Source organism: Nannobrachium achirus, assembly GCF_963921795.1.
Source record: "Nannobrachium achirus genome assembly, chromosome: 14".
In the NCBI taxonomy this organism is placed as follows: domain Eukaryota; kingdom Metazoa; phylum Chordata; class Actinopteri; order Myctophiformes; family Myctophidae; genus Nannobrachium; species Nannobrachium achirus.
Window position 1 is genome coordinate 36,221,557 of NC_137821.1, and position 23,258 is coordinate 36,244,814.

At 43.5% G+C, this 23,258-nt stretch overlaps 1 protein-coding gene across 1 annotated transcript in view; it reads right to left on the reverse strand.

Moving 5' to 3' along the window:
* LOC308298202 (uncharacterized protein) overlaps window positions 1-11,116 on the reverse strand; it is a 54,569-nt gene extending 43,453 nt beyond the window's left edge. The window contains exons 1-2 of the mRNA XM_080741757.1: window positions 11,050-11,116; window positions 898-3,403 (exon numbers count right to left, since the gene is read on the reverse strand). Coding sequence (XP_080597883.1) covers window positions 898-3,102 — 2,205 coding nt within the window. The 5' untranslated portion in view covers window positions 3,103-3,403; window positions 11,050-11,116. The remainder of the gene's footprint in view (window positions 1-897; window positions 3,404-11,049) is intronic.
* Between the last annotated feature and the right edge of the window lie 12,142 nt (window positions 11,117-23,258).

Consider the following 23,258-nt stretch of genomic DNA (forward strand, 5'->3'; position numbering starts at 1 on the left):
GATAGAGATGATCTCCAAATAAACTAAACTGGGTACCCTGAATAGTAATGTATTTCATTGGTCATATGTCAACAAACTATTGAAAATAGTGCCCAAGTTACAGTAGGAATTGAGAGCCTGTAATTGCTCATTCAGAAATGACAGTCAGTCCATGTAGAAAATAGAAAATATCATATGTGCGAGCCGTAGAACCATGGGGCTGTTGCGTAGCAACTCTGGAACATTTCCACTGAAAGGTTTGCCCCTCTGTGAAGCTACAGCTACATTCTGAATTAACTACCACCACTAGTACATATTATTAAAACTGATGGGAAAACCCTGTTTAGCTGCATATGATACAGATATAAAATTATGGAAATACCTTCTTGCTGAAACCTACCAAATGGCATTTTAATTCTCTATGTAGGGAAAGAACTGAACAAATTATGTCTGGTCTAAATGATGAAATAATGCTGCTGTCTTTTTGAGGCTCTCAATTTAGTTCTCTGCTATAACCTACATCAGGTTATTTATTTTAAAGTTATCAACTACTGTTCTGAATCTGTTCAAATAATTTGTTAAATAATAAAATGTTTAACAACCTGAAAGATTGAGAATCATGATACAGATGGCCATACACACCTTTAGCAAAACCTCATGGAGCCCAAAACCAAAATATCAAAACCAGAACACCAAATATAATTCTGATATATCGTATAGTTCTGAGCACATCAAAATATTCAGCAACAATGTTTATGAAGTGACATAAATGTGCATTAAAGATATGCATAATATCCCCAACATATAAATGTCAATGTTTTTTTCTTTAACAAAAAGATAAACACATCACTAAAATATATAAATAATAAGGAAACAATCAGAAAGGAGAGCCAACAGGGCATAGGGTCTTCTACTCACCTTCATCGTTACACATTCTACGCTACACAGAGAACAGACATGAGGAAATATTTTGGGAGTGGCCGCTGCGTAGTCGCTCATCATGCTGGGTGTCGGCATCCGACCGGCCCTCTGCGATGGCGGCTGGCTCTGGATCGTAGAAAGTGTAGTCAACTGTGGACTGACGGGTATCGTTGCGGTGCGATGACCAGAGTCCTTCACATTCACCACTATAGACGGCCATGGCTTGGTCTGCTGCTGCTGCAGATTCTGCTGCTGCTTCTTCTGAGCCTCTTGTCTGACCGCTGACCCTTGACTCTGATCCGAATCTTGACCATGGGTCTGACTGGTGTTGAGGACCACAAGGCCAGGTCGGCTTTGGTTCACCCCGCGGACCTGGGTTGGCGTGGTGGTGGCAGGAGTTGTTGGCTGCTTCTCTGGTCCAGATCGCACTGCTCTCACCGGAATTGGTTTTGCGGCTTTCGCCGATTCTGACTTCTGAATTCTGTGATCTGACTCGTGGATTCTGTGATCCATGTCTTTCTGTGTGTCAAGTGTCATTGGACTCTGAGCACCCGCCAATTGGTTGGTGAAGTCCCACAGTTTTTTTTGTGTATCGTCATTGGGAGCCTGTTGGGGAGGCAACATCGATCCCAGGGACGAGATAGAGCCAGCGGCATAACTTGTCTGGAACGAGCCAGCACTGGCAGAACTTGTCTGGAACGAGCCGGCACTGGCAGAACTTGTCTGGAACGAGCCGGCACTGGCAGAACTTGTCTGGAACGAGCCGGCACTGGCAGAACTTGTCTGGAACGAGCCAGCATTGGCAGAACTTGTCTGGAAGGAGCTGATACTGGCAGAACTTGCCTGGAACGAGCGGGCATTGGCAGAACTTGTCTGGAACGAGTCGACACTGAAAGATGCTGTGCTGTTGAGTTCTTTCAACCCTGCATCTTTTGTCAGTGGCTTGCAGGCTTGAGTGCTACTGGCAAAACTGTCCACCATCGGCAACCTGCTCCCACTCACACCACCGATATTTGCAGTGATACTAGTATTAACAGTTGCATCAATCTCAGCTCCAAAGTATTTACTGGTATGTCCATAGTCAATCACTTTGCTTGGCTGGTGAAAGGTAGAAGATGTTTCTTCATGTCTCTTGACTGTCCCAAGTCCAGCTGAACTTGTCAAAAGGTCTGATCCACTTGCAACACTTCCAGCTTGAGGCCGGTGGTCCATGTCCAGCCTGCTAGAAAGAGCTGCAGTCCTCTTGTTCTTCTCAATTCGGATACTTCGCAGGATGAACGGTAAGTTAGCAGGTGTCAACTGGTCATCTGGGTAGTCACTAAGATGTTCCAAGTCCTCATCGGAGAGGCCAAAGTGATGCAGGATGTTTTTGGCAGATTCAGCCGTGTGTTGGGGTCGGCTGGGGTTGGGATTGGCATTTAAAGGGGCCTTCTCAGAAACTGAGTAATCCCCACAACTCAGCGAGGAAGATGGGCCTCTAGCACTGGCATTACTGCTTATATCACTCCTACCACTATCATAACCAGGTGTCTGATATGGCTGTGAGGACTGGGAGGCTTGAGAAGAGTGAGGATATGATTGTGAGGACTGGGAGGCTTGAGCGGAGTGGGGATATGATGTTGAGGGCTGGGAGGGTGAGAGGAGAGGGATGTTTTGATCCAATGATTGGTAATAATTAGAGGAGGAAGCAGTGGCAGAGGGTGTGCGGAAGCTTGATATCCAGTCCTGAGATCTACCGCTGCCTTTGTTCTCCATGTTCATGTCCAAGGAGGAACTTGCAGACGAGGTGTAAGAAGACATCCCTGCACCAAGAGGACGCCAATCGTCCCTAGGATTCTTATCCAGGTACGAGTCCTGGTCTGTGGCCTGCACCTGCTGTCTCTGCTGTAGCATTTGGCCTGCCTGACTGGACTCCTCTCTTGCCCCTCTGATATGCATTTCTATGGCATTCTCCAAATCAGATGGGTGAGTGAAACTACTCTGACCCTGGCCGTACTGGGGGGGCAGCATCGATGAGCGCATAACCCCAGGGGTGTTGGATGTCCCAGAAAACGACGCACTGGCAGAAGCAAAACCAGACCCAGAGTTCGGATGAGAAGGCATTCCCAGAGAGTCCATGCCTGTCTGGGTACCAGAGAACCCATACTGCCCCTGTGTGGATTTCTGGTTCCCAGATGCATAAGGGTTATAGGGATAGGACATGGTGTTTGCAACCTTTAGAAGGTTTAGCAGGTTGATGGCCGCAGCTGTAGGAGAAGGTGGTTTCACAGATAGATATGGGGTGGAGGTCTTGGAGTTTGTTGTTGGGGCAACGGTGCGGTTGCTGGCAGCAATAGCGTTGCTTATTTGTGTCAGGGCAAGCTGGGCTTTGATTTGAGCCAGCTGCAGTGAAGCGGCTTGCTGGCCAATCAGGAAGGACCTCCCAGAGAGCCCTCCAATCAGAGGACTCGTAAGGGGCCCAGGGGTGGGAGAAGGGGGACAATGCTCCAATAGCAACGAAAAGCTGAAAAAGTTAGCAGAAACAACAAAACATGTTATTGGAGTTGCCCTTGGAATTGCAAGAGAAGCTAAATCCTCGTCATCTGGAAGGTCTTGGATTGATTGGTGTAGTCTGGTCAGCCATTTCTTTCTTAGGAAACGTTCTGGTCCCCTAAAGTACATAAGAGGAAGGAAAGTGAAAAGCAACATCGCAGGCAGAACAAGCATCGTTACAAAGGAGGAGAAACAAAGCCATATTGGTTTAAAAACAAAGGAACACGCAATTTATTTGACTACTTTCTTAGCCCAACTGAAATCAATGGGATAGATAGCAGCCAACAGCACATAAAACACATTCTGACACGTAGCATTATTTAACTGGTTTTCAAGAACAATCTCATGTTGCTTGCTACCATTCAAACACATTTGGATGAACATTTTACAATCTAGCATTTAAAATGACAGTGCAAGCACAGCGAATCACAGGGTTAGACAGACTTTGGATGATATTGGATGTGTTGTGGTTAAGTGAAAAATCATTGTGACGTTTATTTGTGTTAGCCTTGTAGCATCATCCACATCTGTACAAAAGCCTATAGGCCTCCTTTTGCGTCATTGTCATTGAACAAGTTGCAGTGTTAGCTGGAGGCAAAACGAAGGAATATTGGAAGGCAATACGAATGACCTACTGAACATGCCATCTAGTTGTGTTGTTTGGTTTCCAACATTGAAAGAGACAATGGCTCCAACGTAATATATATTATCGCATATAATAAACTCTCGTCAACCGGTTTCTTGACAAACCAGTCTGATTCGGTCTAGAACCGACCTATATCTAGTCATTTGAACACACGCATGGTCACACATCATGTTATGGCCCTCATTTATCAACGTGGTGCAGATCAAAATTTGGGTGTACACCGAAATTTAGGGAAGTCTCGACATTTATCATTTCAACTTGACTTTGATGTTGGCGTAGGGTAGGATCAAATCTCACGTCAAGTCCAGAGGTGGTGTAGGATTCATCCTACACCACTTTGTTCCATTGTAGACGTGCGGAGCAGCATTGTCTAACTATCTGACAGGCAATGGACACATGTATCCACTCGAAAATGTTTATCCAACACAATAATAAATAATCCTGTGAAAATATTACATTTTATAAAAGCATAGCCTATTATAGCCAGCTACATCATGGACATGCACGCCAATTTTATTTCCAAGTTACAATGACAGCAATCTACTGTTAAGTGTTTTAACAGTCTAAATCTTAAGATTGCAGACCTGGCTCAGAACAAGCACAGATATAGCCTACGAACGCATGCGAGAGCATTTTCGGGACCAGCGCGGCGCCGCTGTGATCTTACATTACCTTGAGGCGTGAGCCTCCAATTTATACAGTGACGCGAGTCCTTTTAAATATGGATGAAACCCGAAGGTCCAAACCTGGCTGTGCCCAGCCCAACGCACGCACGCTGCGGATGATTTATTTGGGGGTCCACGGCCCACCGGGGAGAAGACCAGCCCGTGCGGGAACGGTGCATGATTGCAAGTTCAAGCACTCAAACGCGCATTGTGCTCGTCGCCGAAATTGGGTTAAATTTATATCCAAAACCTAACTGTGGGGTCTCTCAATTTATACAGTCGCTACAGTACTGTAGTAGGCCTACACTATGCTGGAGTTAATGATGAAACCCGACGTGGTGAGACTGTGACATTCTTTTCGTGGACCGTGAGGTATCCAACTATACAAGTGTGTCCTATATGGAGTTATGTATTAAGGATAAAACCCACCCGACGCTTCAAACCTTCAGATTATAACTGCCTCCTTCTTGTCAGTATCTCTCAGTAACATCGCATGCACAGCATCCCGTGGTTTCGGGAATACATGATTTTGCTTTCTTTTTTTTCTTTTTTTTTTTGTAACCGCGCACTGCGCCGTCGCCGATATTGGGTTAAATTAATATATTCCATTTGTGACAAGACTGGTGTGGTGTCACTCATGTAGGCTGCAAGCTTAGGCTACTATACAAAATAAATGGTAATAATGGTTCCACAGTGAACCTAAATGCTGCTGGGCTTGGTGGTGTGTGCGTGGTCTGTGTGGGACGCGGACACTCTTCTATTGGCTTTCCTTTCGTTGTTAGGTCGTATTCAGGTCGTTCTAGTCTAAAAATCTAAATCGGGGCGTTTCGAGAATAATTAAGGGCGTGTTATTTAAATTTCAGCCTGCGCATTTATCAACGCTGGGATCAAATGTACGCCAGGTGTGTGTTTAGGACGTTTTCGTAAATGCCACGCAAACCTTGCCCTACGCAAAATTTGGTGAAAAAAATAGACCATTTTTTACACTCCATTGATAAATGAGGGCCCATGTCTGTATCCGCTCTAGACCCAGAAACCTGCAGGCCTGGACCGCTGGTCCAGGCAACTAGGCTCCAAAGTAGCCTGACCGTGTCACGGGTTCGAGTCCTGATCCCCACGCCCTTTGCTGCATGTCACTCCCCCCATTTCCTGTAAGACTATACTATACTAGTATCAATAAAGGCATTAAACTAAAACTTAATCTAATCACATAACAGCTGCCACTGCCAGTAGACATTTTAAAAAGACGACAACTAATACAAGTTAAGGATTGGACTGAGACGATACACAGAAAATGCTTGTGTTTCTACCACACATTTCAAATATATTACGGTTAAATTAAGTATTATCTGTTGTAAGTACAGTATGGATACGGTATATCATTCCCAGTAATCAGAAAAGTATTGGGGAACTAGGAAGAAAATTGATTTCTGTCATAACTCAGGTCATTAGCGTATGATGTGTGACAGGTGTGTGTTCAAGAGGACATGGTACCTCGTTTTCTTATGGGTAGAGACTACATTTATATAATATAGGGTATGAGTGTGACATCATCATTATACCCAGAAGTTCTGCGGGAATGCGCATACCCTCTATTGCAGCGCTGGCATGAAAGTATTGGACATACGAATGTTCAACGAATGTTTTGCCTCCACTTACACCACTGGATAATGGCACGTTTACAAACAGAAAAGGGGCCTATAGATTACCTACCTTGACCAAAAATAAGTATATTGATTCCTATTTTTGCATTGATACATACATTGGTACCTTTTCCTACCTTTTCCTACCAACAAGCCAGGTAGATTTGATTAATTACTATAACACATCTTGTCCACACGGCTGGTTGTTTAGAAAGAAAATGCTTGCATGCATGCACGTTAGGGATGGAAATCTTTAGTAATTAAGTACTAATAATCAAGTTAAAAGGAGTAGAAGTTTAGTAGAATTTAAAAAAATGCTTGAGGATTATATTGTGGATTTATATAGTGATTTGTACAGTCATTTCTTTAAAGGCACCAAGGATAAGCGAGTGATGTCACAAACAATCAGGAGTGTGTGTCTCTTAAGTGTTTAGGTCCGTACACACCGCCGGCGAATTGGCGAAGAGCGAATTAGCGTATAATTCGCTTTTTTTTTTTTTTACCTTATAAAGTCAATGGAAGTGTCCACACCAAACGCGAATTTCGAAAAAGCGATAAGGCGTCTGTTTTTCATTCGCCCTTGTGTCGAATTTAGCGAACATTCGCTGGTGAACTCCTCTCTCTCTCTCTGTATTAAATCAAGCTCACTATCCTACTTTAAGAGAGAGAGAGAGAGCATGGTCGAGGGACCTTCCCTTTGCACTGAGGCCGAGGGGAACGTTGTTTCTTTTCCGTGTCTCTCGTCTGTGTGGCTGCTTGGAAAAAGCAGTGATGTCATTACGTGCGCATCCCGCATCAAAAACTCATTCAAGTCACCCAGGGACTCATTCATGTCATGGTCCTGGGGTCCCGGGGATGCGCCTCCATTGGAGTCCATGTTAAAATAATTTACCGCGTCACAGTAAAAGAAAATAAGAATGTCCACAGACACCACCATTGTTCATGGGTGAAAGCATCCTACTTTACCCTACGTTAACACAAATAAAATCCACATAGAAAGTCTTAAACAGGCGATAGAAACGTCAATGTTTTGATTCCACCGACGTCCGACGCCATTTTGCGCGCATAAACTTTATATTGAGGACTCATAAAACTTTTCTGGGACCCATTTGAATGACCACCTGTGGGTCCCGGGACCCATTACATTGAAAACCTAGTAACATCACTGAAAAAGTACTCGAATGTACTGGTAAAAGCATGGTTTATGTATGTTTTATTGTTAATTTATATCTGCAAAAAGACTAATGTTTTAAAATAAATCGCTGGGTATTAAATACAATAGGATCCGAAATGTAGTGGAGTAGAAGGAAAGTACTGGGAATTGGAAGCAAGTACAAATACCTACCAGTACAGGCTACTCAAGTAAATGTACTTTTAATTACTTTACACCACTGCTGCTGCGAGCTGCCTGTCTGTGGGGGAAGGGAGCGGAGGGGGAGCGGAGGGGGAACGGTGAACGCGAGTTTTCTCTTCTGTGATGTGATGGGTTGTGTGCGCCGGTGAAGACTTCTATTCTTCTTTTTCTTTTTATTATTTAATGGGCTAGCAACCACGGCCAGGTCATCATCACTTGAGGATGTAGTTTCCATTGTTTTATTTGTTTCTCCGGCTGCCCGTCCGTTCTCCTCTCTCTCCTTTCTTCTCCTTTCTCCTGTGGCTACAGGCAGATATCACCCCCTCGTTTTTAGGCGAATCAAGCGAATATTAAACGCATATTCGCGACGCTTTTTGGTGTGTATGGAAAAAGGCGAACCGCGAATACTTCGCTTTTTTGGTTCGCTTATTCACGTCGCTTTCGCTAATTCGCCGGTCTGTACAGACCTTTTCTCCTTGATGGCGACATCACTGATGAATCCTTGGCATCTTTATTCTAGGGTCTTTTACAAAAAGAGAATTACAGTTTTGTAAGGCTTCACGGACAGACAATAAAGCCTCGATCAGAGTCTGCGGTGAAGAGCTATCCACCGCAAATTTGAGGTGGAAAGCTTTCCACCTCAAGTCAGAAAATAAGTGAAGGCCATCATAGTCCGTCACGGTGGAGTCCTATTCACCGTAAAGCTTTCCACCTCAAGTCAGAAAATAAGTGAAGGCCATCATAGTCCGTCACGGTGGAGTCCTATTCACCGTGACTGACTGGTCTAGATTGACCAATCAGTGAACGGGGTGAAAAGCCTATCTGTCTGAAAGTAAAAACAGAGAGATGTGTCGGGACTCGCGGTGGAAAGCTCTTCACCGCGAGGAATGACGTAACGTTGTAGTTTGATGACTCAAAAAGACTACACCGGAGCCGACTCTGATCGAGGCTTAACTCTACTCTAGCAAAAATCTCTACACCGCCAGTCACGTTCCATGCCATGGTGGATGGAACAGGTTGTCATGTGAACTAAAATGGTTTAGGGTTCAACGTTTCAACAGTGTATGAAAACTTAAATATTGCTATTACATTGAGAAGGGCTGTTAAGCTCCAGATGCGAGTCTTGAAATTCTCAAAATCTTCTGTTCATGTGTCGTTTCAGGGGAAAAAATCACCTGATCTACTCAAAGTTCATAATAAACAACAGATAAATAATATCACCAGAATACTCATGCTCAATATGCTTTAATAGGTTTTTGGGTCCAGTCAAGATGACCCAGACAAATCAGAACTGAATTCAACTAGTACATGAACTTCCAAAACAGACGTTTACCTCACTGTCCTCACAGACCTTTGCCCTGAAATACTGCAGGTTTGTTTTGGCACCAGGAAAGCACCATGCAGCCTCAGGTCACCGGACCTGCTGCTGAGATTCTTCATACAATTATCTTGCTCCTTGATAAATATACGAGTTTCCCATAATAATCGCTGAACTACACAAATCTGTCAGATTTTTTTAGTGTTAGAAATCACCCAGCGTTTGGCCCCGGTCACCAAAACCTACTCTGTCCCAGTCAAATCTGCGAGCTCGAAAAGGTTGGCACCAGTATTTCTGGACACCAGAACCTACTTGGCCCCGGGAATGCAACGTATTTTCACTCCCAAGACGGCAAACGTTTGATGTCTTGGGGGTACCAAGACTCGGGGGGTGGGGAGACTTCAATGTTCGGCATGGCGACCAGCTTGCCTAGCGGCTCACTCGGCGGTGCCTCTCGTGGATCAAGTCTATTTCAGACGGCGCAGCTCCGTCTTTTTAACAATTTTTTCCCCCCCAACTAATTACTAACTTAATATTGGGGCTGTAGTCCTTTTTCACCAAGAGGGGCCAAGTGTTACGGATCATTTGGCCCACTGGTGCCGAGTGTTACGCAAAAGAAATGGGGACGAGCAGGTATTGGACAGTACCGACCTTTCTGGTTGCCGGATAAACTAGACACACAGTAAAGGGGAAGAGACACCAGCTGCAAACGGCGCAGACATTTTTCACGGTGCGGCAAAGCCTGGAAAATAGAACAGTGGCATATCGGAGCGGCAGGTGAGGCGTGAACGCACACCTGCGCACATCTTCCGCCGCAGGTGTGGGTATGTTCATTGAAAATAATGGGGGCGCCTCTTTAAGTTAATAAGTAGCTTAGTAGCCCACTGGTTCTCAAGGTGGGGTCCAAGGACCCCAAGGGGTCCTGGGAGAGTTCCAGGGGTCTCCAGCTAAAAAAGAAAATGCTACAGGTCTGTAACTCAGAAACCAAATGGACCCTTACTGGTCAGTGACTATGAGAGCATATAAATGGAACCAAATGGACCGACCAATAATGGTCCATCTGGGCCATATTTGGACACTCAAGTTAAGGACCAGGTCACCTCTGGGACAACCAGATCTTATTTTATTGTTGTGTGGGACACGATCAACACAATCCTGATTTATTTTTTGTGTTCAATCTGTGTTTTTAGATATTTTAGTATTTCAGCCAATTTCAGCATGCTACAAATGGTCATATGATGCAAAATGCATCATATGACCAGTTGTAGCATGCTGAAATACTAACATATCTAAAAACACAGATTGAACACAAAGAATTATTCAGGATTGTGTTGATCGTGTCCCACACGACAATAAAATAAGATCTGGTTGTCCCAGAGGTCAAATTAAAACATGAAAATTCTATAAAATGGGTGCTTGTGGCATTACTCATAACAGACAGCATGGGTCCTTGAAATTGAAAAGGTTTGAGAATCACACCTTTGTCCAAATATCAGTCTTTAGGACTGTATTTATTGACTTATGAAGCATTGACATAACCACTAACAAGGAGGACGTCCAAAACAGGCATGCTTTACTTATGAACCGCCAGCATGTTTAGCCTCGCGTTGCCAGGCTTCACTCATCTGCTGCATGTTAGCAGTATGATAACCCACCACAATGGCATTAGACAGGCTTAATTAGGTTATGCATCGTCGAACGAGTCACGACCAGACAAAAAATGAACTGCTTTCAACAGAAAGTACGTATTGTCTCGGTCTTTCAACGTGGAATTGCGTAGTTTTTTGTCAAAATGATGTGGTCGTGCAAGCAGTTGAAAGGCCGCAGCCCGCTGCCGGACCGTTCCTCTGCGAAGCAGCACGAGCCTGGCCCAAACGTCGTAGCGGCAGAAAACACCACAAAATACAAACAACAAACTGCATTAATCACAGGAGCGACACGTTAAACTAACCCGTACGGTTTTTAAAAAGCAGACACGTTTCATACCGTACCTTTTATTATTGTTGTTTTTTAGAGGGGGTTGTTCAAACTTGTGTTGCTGTGTGCAGCTCTTGTTTCTCGACGACAAACACGGATGCAGCTAGCCTTCCTCTCTCTCTCTCCCTCCCTGCTTGCTTACATCCCATAGCCTGGCGGGCAGTTGTGGAAAGTAACTAAATACATTTACTCAAGTACATACGTACAAATTCGAGGTATTTTAATAAGTATTTCATGTTCAATACTTGTACTACTACATCTCAGAGGCAATTGGTAAATGGTGTAGCCTACTTTTATTCCACTACAATTGTATAAAACTTTAGTTACTAGTAATTTAATTAGTATTACAAAACACACTAATATTAATTCAAATAGCAGATCTATAGACCTAGGCCCTACTGTCATCACACAAGCTTTCCAGAGTAGGCCTATAAAGACCTATCACTTTACATGTCAGCAAATCTGCAAATGAATAAACTTTGTTGAGCTGATGCTACTTCTACTACTACTGAGTGCTGGGCCTAGCCTACTACTAGCCTACAATAATAATCACCAGTAAGACTCCCTAATCGGGAGATAAGCGACCGTCAGGTCGCAGCGTGATTTTAGGCCAAAATGTGTAGAAGTGTGGAAAAATGTGATTGTTGTGGAAATTGAACATTTCCTCGGTGAGAGAATGAAGAGTTAGACACTGATATGTCTATAACATATTTATTCAATAAAACAGATGACAATAATATCACAATGATTGATTCCTATGTAATATAATAATGAGAAGAGTAAAGGATAGAAAGAAGAGAGGAGAAAGGAAAAAAGAGATGAAAGAAGGAAAGGTGGACAGGGTCCAGTTGTCTCGAAAGGCAACGGGAGTCTGACACCGATCTGGATGTTGAGGCAGCTTAAATACAGATTCTGCAAGGATACATACACATTGTTAAGATAATTCTGAGGACTGACATTCCTTCTGTCTTGTCTGACCAAAAGATTTGTTCTCTCAACACTTGAGTATGGAAGGTCACTTCTGCCTAACTATGAAATGTGCTTTGACTGAGAGCGGCGACACTATCCCTGACCAACTATTGCATGTGTTCCATTCTTATCGACTGAGCATGGAAGGCCCTCTGCTCTATGCCGAGGCCGTAGTGTGTAGTCACTACCCTATCCAGAATACTGACGCCTGATATAAGAAACATTCTCCTTGCGTTCATAACACCTTAACCTGTCGTCTTGCTGTCTGGGTCTGCCGCTTGCCTACAGGAAAATAGTTAGTGTACTTGACCTTGCTGTATGAGCCTGCTGCTGCATAGCCTAACTACCGTACAAGTACTGTATATACTGAGGCCTAAACTCATAAGACATATTATCATACTCATTTACTTCCCTTGCTTACATATTACATTCATAACATCAGCATACAGTCATATATTAATATAACCGAAGTAAGATGAATATTATATAATCTATATCAATAATCGATAACTCAATAATCGATAGATCAATAGCCTGAAAGGGAATATAAATTGTATTTCCATAACAGTGATGGTGGCGCTATATGGGACAGATGCATGTTGATGAGATGAGTGTAGCCATACTGTGTACCGATTTGTGTGATTTTAGGGCAAAATCTGTAGGAGCAGTGTCCAAAAATGTGTTTGAAAAAATCGGCCTGATGGTGGCGCTATATGGGACAGGTCCATGTTGATGACATGAGTGTAGACATACTGTGTACCGATTTGTGTGATTTTAGGGCAAAATCTGTAGGAGCAGTGTCGAAAAATGTGTTTTAAAAAATCAGCCTGAAGGTGGCGCTAAATGGGACAGATCCATGTTGATGACATCAGTGTAGAGCAAGTGTGTACCGATTTGCGTGATTTTAGGGCAAAGATTGTAGGAGCAGTGTCCAAAAATGTGTTTTAAAAAATCGGCCTGAAGGTGGCGCTATATGGGACAGATCCAAGTTGATGACATGAGTGTAGACATACTGTGTACCGATTTGCGTGATTTTAGGGCAAAAATTGTAGGAGCAGTGTCCAAAAATGTGTTTTGCAAGAATCGGCCTCATGGTGGCGCTAGAAGAGGGCCATGTGAGAAATGAGGGGTGGGGTCGATTGTAGGAGCAGTATCCAAAAATGTGTTTTAAAAAATCGGCCTGAAGGTGGCGCTATATGGGACAGATCCAAGTTGATGACATGAGTGTAGACATACTGTGTACCGATTTGCGTGATTTTTGGGCAAAAATTGTCTCCGCGCCGCCGAGGCGGACGAATAGGTACCGGCCCCGGCTCTCCCGGTCGCTCCTAGCCCGAGTTAAGGCATTTTATGTGAGCTGCAGTGGAGGGGGTCCTCCACTGGGGGCGCCACCACTTTTGCATCCGTTCTGGAGCACCAGGAGTCGGTGGTCCCCGGGAATTCCCCGTGAGCAGCCCCGTTGGGGTGGTCATTTGGTCATTTTTGCACATTTGGTAATTTTTTACACCTGGGGGTCCTTGGAGGTTGTAGTTTGGCAGGCAAGGAGTGTGTGTGCAAAATCTGGCATGGATCGGGGCAACGGTTGCGGAGATATGAGCAGAGCAAAAGTGTGACGTGTGACGAGTGACGTGACGGACAGACGGAGGGAGGGACAGACGGACGGCCGGTGGAGGTTTGGATAGTATAGGAGTGCAAGTAACTGCGACCTACGGTCGCAATAAATGTCTTGAGAGATATTTCTTGACAGACATGGCCCAATTGGGAAGAAGTTAACAAAGGGTGAATTGTGTTTGTAGACACTCAAAGCAGATGCACAGATTAGTACACAGCTTGACCTAATGGTGGTGCCAGAGGAAAGGCCACTAGGTCACCAAAGTCAGTTGGGGCCTATATGTGCAGATCTGCAAAACATGTTCCATTGCCATCTAGAGGCACTTTTACAGTGTATATGAATAAAATGTGTGTAGGCCTATGTGGTAATTGTTGTGGCACTCACTCAAGGAGGCCATGGAGTCACTAAAAGCAGTAGGGGCCTCCGGGAATCATCAAGGTACACAGAAAATGTCTCTGAGATGTACTAGTCAGGGGCATCACAAGGCCCAAATTAGGGCCTTAATTATTTTATACTATTGAAAAATAGCAGATGTACAAAACAGTGCGGCGAGTGCCGTGCTGCGAACTTGTAGATCTGCTATTTTTGAAAAGTTGTGAAAATGTGTGCAAATCTTTGAATATATGTATTTGTTAAGCGAACATTTGTAACTCAAAGTTTGCTTCTGGGGGATCCCTGGAACTAAATATTTTTAAAAAAAACCTTAGAAGGATTTGAAATATTCAAAGGTACACAGAAAGTGTCTCTGAGATGTAGCGGTGTAGAATTATAAAGTAACAAAACGTGCAAACATTCAAGTCATGTTAATAAACTAAATTTTATATACTAATAATAATAAACTAATAAACTTTTTTCATCATGGCTCGGTCAATTATGAAGCGATTAAAACAAATAAAACGTCACCTCTTCCTTGGAAAGCCCCACTTCCATGGACTGTATTGTGTCCCTATTACATCCCTCTCTTTAGATGTAATAGGGACACAATACAGTCCATGGAAGTGGGGCTTTCCAAGGAAGAGGTGACGTTTTATTTGTTTTAATCGCTTCATAATTGACCGAGCCATGATGAACTTAAACCAGAAGAACAAAACGTAATCCTGTAGGCAGGATTTTTTTGCTCTCTCGCTTTCTCTCTCCATCTCTCTCTTGCTCTGTTCCAAATCATGTCCAAATGGAGACGCTTCATGCGCGGAGCGCAGAGACACACACACAGAGAGAGAGAGAGAGAGAGAGAGAGAGAGAGATAGAGAGAGAGAGAGAGAGAGAGAGAGAGACGTTATCTTGCTAAAGTAGTTGCTGTTTGGTTTATTGCAAGATTTTGCGAGTCTGCTGGCCGCCGCTCGTTTTATTTTTGATCGCCCGTTTCCGACCGCAGGTAAATAGGCCTAGGCTACCCTGCTTGGTCACCGCCTGGTTACATTGTGGTTGAACTTGAAGAATTAATATTCACAGGGAGATGGAGGATGCATTATTAGTCAGCTTGGATACATACACAGTGATGTTACTAGGTTTTCAATGTAATGGGTCCCGGGACCCACAGGTGGTCATTCAAATGGGTCCCAGAAAAGTTTTATGAGTCCTCAATATAAAGTTTACGCGCGCAAAATGGCGTGGGACGTCGGTGGAATCAAAACATTGACGTTTCTATCGCCTGTTTAAGACTTTCTACGTGGATTTTATTTGTGTTAACGTAGGGTAAAGTAGGATGCTTTCACCCATGAACAATGGTGGTGTCTGTGGACATTTTTTTTTCTTTTACCGCGACGCGGTAAATTATTTTAACATGGACTCCAATGGAGGCGCATCCCCGGGACCCCAGGACCATGACATGAATGAGTCCCTGGGTGACTTGAATGAGTTTTTGATGCGGGATGCGCACGTAATGACATCACTGCATACATGTCCCGTGGACAGACGTGGACTAAGCAAGGCTTGTTGCGGTTGACAAAGTGGAGCAAACGTATCCTATATGCAAGAATGTTGCAACTTCTTCCCTCCCATAATTCGCACTGACTACCGAATTATGTATGAGAATGTGGCCTGAGACTGAAATGTATAAGCAGTCATATCTGTCAAATATTGTTAGTTCAAGGCAATAACAAAGCTTTCGGCAGGGAAGGAGGTATAGGAGAAACAGCTTGGTTTTAAACTATGATTTTAGATTTTATATCTGTTCACAGTTGCTCAATCTTTCTTTTGTTTTGAGTGTTGTGGAACCAAATGGACCCTTTCTGTATTAGTTGAGTACAAAGAGACCCACATTTAATCCCAAAAGCTTTCTTGTGGTCCTTTTAGTTGACCTATCCTATTGCCAAAATAAAATGCCTGGGTTTCCGAGGCTAATCTTGTATCAATGAACTGTACTGTTCTGTACCCTCAATCAATCAATCAATTGTCAAATAGGGTGCTATATTTTGTGTGTGTGTGTGTGTGTGTGTGTGTGTGTGTGTGTGTGTGTGCGCGCGTGTGTGCGTGCGTGCGTATATATATATATATATATATATATATATATATATATATATATATATATATATAGTTTATTGGGGAGGGGGGGGGGGGCATGCATTTTCTTCAAGTCACGCAGGGGGGATCACCAAAAAAAATCTGAAGGTTGGGGGGGGGGGCAAGGAATTTTTTTTTAAAGTTACAATCTGTCAACCAGCCCCCCCTAGTGGCTAATAAACGTACACTCCCTAATAATAAAATGTAGCCTACTTTGCACCACTGCACATCATAACACCTCTGTTTCTGCCTTCGGGAACCACACGCCCCCTCAAGTGGCTGCAATCACAGCCTGCATATTTCATGGTCGAGTGGGGTGAGACCATCCAGACAGAGAGTGATGAAACTTACGTGGTAGAATAATGAACTCATTTATCACCAGACGTAGCCATTTGAACACACTGACTGGTAACCACTAGAGACTTGTGAATGCCGCTGCCTTTACCAGTGGTTCACAACCTCTTCAGGCCGCGACCCCACCAAAATAATCATATTTGAACTTGACGGTTCCACAGATAATTATTGTGAAAAGAGACAATCTACAACGTCTCACGTTGTGAGGCGTTGTGAGCTTGTAGATCAGCAATTTTTTGTTTTCTCTTCTTCTTCTATTATTAGACAGTTTGGCCAAACATTTTCCAGTTTTATTGTAGGCCTATAGTTGTAGCTTATTTTTGATATATTAATATTGTTTTTAGTTTTTTCCTTCAACGGTATTTACTAGGGATGCCCCCAAAAATCATGTGGGGAACCCCTCTGGGGTTCCTGACCCACATGTTGAGAACCACTGGTCTATACAAATATACCAGGTGACACCAAAGTTGTACTGACCACACATCAGACATCTTACAGAGACAAACAAAATACTATAATAATGTTTATTTTGCACCTTTCTAAAAAAAAATTGTGTATAGATAGATAGATAGATAGATAGGTAGGTAGATATATAGATAGATAGATAGATAGATAGATAGATAGATAGATAGATAGATAGATATATAGATAGATAGATAGATAGATATTCAGTTAACAATTGTATCAATGTAATCTTCAACAGCAAAGCCGAAGACAATTCACCTTATAAGATAGCCGTTAAATACAGCGCATGAGCTCATGAGAGAAGTATACAGTATGTAGTTCTCAGAGGAAAGCAGGGAGGCAGCCAGCTATATACAGTACAAAGATAAGAGAGGAACTTGCTTGTGTCATGGGGCCAAACTGTATACCCTAAGATACCAGGCACGTGTCATGGCATCTTGAGTCTGTGATATTCATTTGACAGAATATCAGGGTGTAATTCTACCATAGTAATGACACTGCAGTTAAAGGCTCCATATGAAGCTTATTATGGAACTAAGTGTGTCCTGCCTCTCCCTTCAGGGGTTTGGTGTTAGTATACCAGTGGTTCTCAGTCCCCAAATTATTTTGGGGGGTTCCCTAGATGATCAACGTAATGTGAAACATTGTTTTCTCACTCAACAGTGAACAAACCAACATAAAGTTTAAGTGTGAGGGTCTCTGCACATGTCTAAAGTGACAATGTAATGCCTGAAAAGGTTGAGAACCACTGCAGTATACCATCATCACTCCAGCTGGTTGCTTAATCTGTGTGAATTTTTCTAAATACTCAAGAAGCGACTGTGTCTTCATCTTCTGCAATGTCTCTACACATCCTCAGCGTGTATTTAAGAAAGGTACATTTTTTTACACTCTAGTTTTAAATGGCTATTTCACTGTAAAACACTTCTGGGGTCATTTTAACATCTACTCTGACTTTTGTGTGCACTTGACTCCAGACAGTTTTTAAGTTGGTTGATATATTTTTATACTTGATATCGTATCAGACACCCCTTCCTATATAGAACCAACATCGTAACAAGACCTCCGCTCTGAGGCAACTCTGCTGAACCTGCAGAATGAGTGCTTGGTTGATAATCCAGGGTCACACAGATAGAAACAACACACATAGTTTCTACGATGCAGTTAAGACTATAGGGCTCTATTTTCGTCCATGCCTTACCCCTTATCCCTAAACTCTTTTGCAATTTTTTACTAAAAAACATTTTTTAATATTTCAAATAATAATAATAATACAACTTTATTTGTATAGCACCTTTCATGACATGAAATGCAGCTGCTCAAAGTGCTTTACAGAGCATAACATGAAGCACAAGTGCTTAGTTGATCTACATAGCTGATCTACAAGCTCACAACGTGTCTATTTATTACTATTCAAAATAGTTAAAAAAGGCAAAGAAGATTATAGGGATATGGGATGGACGAAAATATAGCTTATCTATACCCCCAGGAACTGCTCACTGCATGGCACCTGTTAGATCTGCTGATGGAACAACCGTTATCAAGGACCAGGCGCCGATGGTGGAGCAGTGGGCTGAGCATTTTAACACCATGCTCAACCAGCCCACCTTCAAAGACAAAACCCTAAAAACAATAAAAGCCTTGGACCTGATACAATCCCAAATGACATTTTCAAGTGAGGAGGATATCCCTGTATGAGTACACTGTATCTCTATCCTAGAGGTGTGAAGACTGTGTGTCCCCGACAGTGGAAAGATGCCAACATTGTGACCATTTACAAAAACAAAGGACACAAATTCATCTCCTCCAACAGTAGGAGTGTCTCAGTGTTGGCCATTGCTGGAAAGGTGCTAGCCAAGGTCACGCACGCTCTGCAGACTAACATTAACAATAGCCGAAACTCACAGGGCGGTTTATGAAAGGATAGAGGGACAGTGGACATGCCAGCAGAGCACAAGAAGTCATGACCTTCACAGACCTCTCAAAGGCATTTGAAGCATTGAACAGGGACCTCCTGGATAAGTGTGGTTGTCCACCCAAGTTTCTCACCGTCCTTGGGTGGTTTAATTCACTCAGGAATGATGGCCAGAGTGGTAGTGCGGATCCACAGTTCTGAGCCTTTCGGAGTGCCTATACCGCAGGAGTCAGACAAGGCTGGGTGCTATACGTACCTCCAGTCCTGTTCAATAATCTTCCAAGTCTGTGTCACGCAGGGTGATGGAGAAGCAGGGCGGAGTCACCATTCACTACAGGCTTGATTGTAAACCTATTTTAACGTCAAGATTACAGGCAGCCACCATGTTGACCCCTGAGAATATTATAGAGCTACTGCTACAGTATGCAAACGATTGTGCCCTGGTGATCCACACACCATAGCATAGTATCTAATAAACACTCTCTCAGCAGCTGTAACTACACACAGCAGAATGACACTGACCATCAACACTAAAAAAAATCACACCCGTGTGAAGTGGAGCTGTGTGTGTGTGTGTGTGTGTGTGTGTGTGTGTGTGTGTGTGTATGTGTGTGTGTGTGTGTGTGTGTGTGTGTGTGTGTGTGTGTGTGTGTGTGTGTGTGTGTGTGTGTGTGTGTGTGTGTGTGTGTGTGTGTGGATCATGTGTACCGATTTTTGTGACATTTGAAGAAAATATGTAGGAAAAGGAGCAAAAAGTGTGTTTTGGAGAAAATTCAAGATGGCGGAAAATCTATCATGGCGCAAATGGGCGTGGCCTATATGGGGAGATGCGTCATGACCCAAGGAATCCAGGGAAAAAATATTTTTAATTTTCCGACCTACGGTTCAAGAGTTACAGGCCAAAACGTAAAGTGGGGTGTTATGGCGCCACCATGCGGCCAAATGACACAATTATTTTTTATTTAATCCTTGAAATCATTATGAACCTCCTCTCCAAGTCTTGAAACTCTAGCCCCTATGGTTTGCGAGAGACAAATAATTGAATGTGAGTTTTTGCGATTCCCATTATAAGTCAATGGGGAAAATTAATTCACTAATAAATTAATATCAATTAAACTATTGAACCTTTCTCTTAGCAAGTTACTAGCCCACGATTCCCGAGTAAGCCGGTCGATTTGACATATGGCGCGAGTGTGTGGTGGCAAAACTGTGGGACTAGTAGCGTGCCGAAGTTTAGGAAGTTCAGGCTACATACAGACAGACCCACACGGCCACGTATAGGGAGCCTGTGCTTCACACAGCTCCAAAAACAGGTAATCAGTCAGATGAGGGCCAGACTCAGGCAGACAAAAAAATTATAGTTTCCACCTGTAGGTGAAATTGCACAGTTTCATCTGTTTCGCTGTCCGACTAGAACTCTTGTGTTTAAATGCAGAGTAAAGGTTAATACCAATAAGACTCCCTAATCGGGAGATAAGCGACCGTAGGTGGCTTATCTCCACAAATGGGGCAAAAATTTGTTTTTCCAAAATCTTCCTGATCCATGTTGATGACATGAGTGTAGACATGCTGTGTAGTGATATTCGTGATTTTAGGGCAAAAACTGTAGGAGCAGTGTCCAAAAATGTGTTTTAAAAATCGGCCTGAAGGTGGCGCTAGAATAGGGCCATGTGAGAAATGAGGGGTGGGGTCTCCGCGTTGCCTTGGCGGACGAATAGGTACCGGCCCCGGCTCTCCCGGACGTTCCTAGCCCGAGTTACGGCATTTTATGTGCGCTGCAGTGGCAGGGGGTCCTCCACTGGGGGCGCCACCACTTTTGCATCCGTTCTGGAGCACCAGGAGTCGGTGGTCCCCGGGAATTCCCCGTGAGCAGCCCCGTTGGGGTGGTCATTTGGTCATTTTTGCACATTTGGTCATTTTTTACATCTGGGGGTCCCCCAGGGACCTGGGGGTCCCTGGGGCTCCGGGGGTCCTTGGAGGTTGTAGTTTGGCAGGCAAGGAGTGTGTGTGTAAAATCTGGCATGGATCGGGTCAACGGGTGCGGAGATATAAGCAGGGAAAAAGTGTGACGTGTGACGTGTGACGGACTCACTGACTCACTCACAGACAGCCTGTGGAGGTTTTGGTAGTAAATGCGACCTACGGTCGCAACAATGGTAGTTCGATTTTAACCACATGCACCCTCAAAAAGGGATCTCTGATAATAGAATGAAAGGGGACACTGTAAAGAACTTGCAAAAAATGTCATTTAGAACTTCATCAGGATCAGAATCACATGCACCCTACCATCCCTATTCTGTCATGTAAAAGCAAAAATGGGTGAAAATAGCGAATCCCACTTTGACACAAGCCTGTAGATTGGCTATTTTTGGAGAAGAGATATATGTATAGAAGGAAAAAGGAGGGGACCAAGAATAGACCCCTGATGGTACCCCAGTCAACTAGTAAAATAGGGTTTAAAGGGATAGTTCACCCCAAAAATTACTTTTGTTCTATCAATTTCTCACCCCATGGAGACTTGAATTCTTGGATGTTTTTAGTTTTTGTCGCATTGCTAAGCCAATAATTTGATGACCAGAAAATGTGTTCCCTATGAAGAAACAAAGAGTCTTCTCAAATGATTGGCTTAATTAGGAATGTGCCCTTAACACCCTTGAATTTGCCATTGGCAGATTTGGGTCTGGCCCCGCTCGATTGTGAATCTCCTCACCCCGAAGAGTTGGGTGGCCAGTCAGGGCCCAGTATTGGTCTGGTCTAATCAATGTGAATCTCCTCACCCCGAAGAGTTGGGTGGCCAGTCAGGGCCCAGTATTGGTCTGGTCTAATCAATTGTGTCCAGAGCCTTTTCTTAACCCACCCCTTGGAAAAAAAAACTTCCATATAGAAGTACCAGACTCGTCTCCACGCAATGATATAGTCTGTTTTAATAGATCCTCCTATGGTCTCTCAAGCTGGACTGTTGAAGGATTGATTATTGATTGAGTACTTATTAGACAGAAATGTAAACAGTACGACGAACAGTCAGACATTTGAGCTAAAAGGATAACATGCTGAAGCTGAGCCGGGAGAAAAGCGGATGTCCCGCCACTTGTGTTTTGTCTTTGCAGTCACGTAAACGCGACGCCGCAAACTTGTCATTTGACTATTTTCACAGAATGTTCGGCCACTACCCACACACACACACACACACACACACACACACACACACACACACACACACACACACACACACACACACACACACACACACACACACACACACACACACACACACACACACACACACACACACACAATCAGTGCGGCCGGAGTGTTGCCAGTCAGCTGTTGAGCTGTGGCTGGGTGTTAAGCCTGCAGGCCCAGGGGAGGGATCTGCTGGATATACTGTATGAGTTATATTCTACAGCACTCAACAGACAAGCAGCCCTTAATGAAAACCTAATTCATCACCTGCTGATAAACTGTTGATGCAGGTCAACATAATCATAATCAAGTACTGCATGTTGCTGTTGTGAGGTTTTTAATAGTTGACTGTTTCATATATATATACAGTTTATTATCTGTGGCTAAATCTAATTGGGGGATCAACGTGTTCCGGAACACCCATCCCACAGCCATAGATTGGCTAAGGTCAGTCTGTGGAAATTGCTCCGGGCTCTGATCATGTGACCTAGCAACAAGGCAGACCAGGAAGGAAGGAGTGGGTGTTTTTTTGGGTGCTAGTTCTGGTCAGAGAAGAACATTAAACGTTTTAAAGCACATTTCTGAGATGCAGCCAGGGTCTGATTTGCTGAGGCGGGGGGATTAACACCTCTGCTTTTGTACAAGCTCACAACACTTTACATTGTGTCTCTGTCTTTCTTTTTAAACAAGTATGATTCTGTAAATCTTCTTACAGACTTATATAGGCTACTTATGTTCTCATAACAATATATCATCCAATAATGTATGTGTGTTATCCACTTAAGCCCTATCTAATTCTTGGAACGACTAATAGTAAAACATAGCCAAGATAACAAAAAACACATTGCATCCCGATGCTTTGTGCACCATGTGGTCCACTAATGTTTCATAGATTTACGTTCACATGTACTGTAACAATGTTCTCAATCACTGTAACAACTTCATATGTTCATCTAAGCCTTGTGAGATCATACAAGAAGTAACAAAACTGTTGTTCATGAGCAGTTTCTAGCACACAGACAAAATGGACCATGGGAGATGACACATGAACTCTAAGAGGGCCTGGTATAGCATCATCTGAGCACATTCTCTCATGAGACATCAACTCTTTCTATCTAAATGAAATGACGAGTCCTGATTCTGTTGAGCCCTCAAAAAATAACTCAATGTATAAGTAGGCAGCTTACAACTGGGAAATTAAGTGGATCTCGCAATTAAAAATG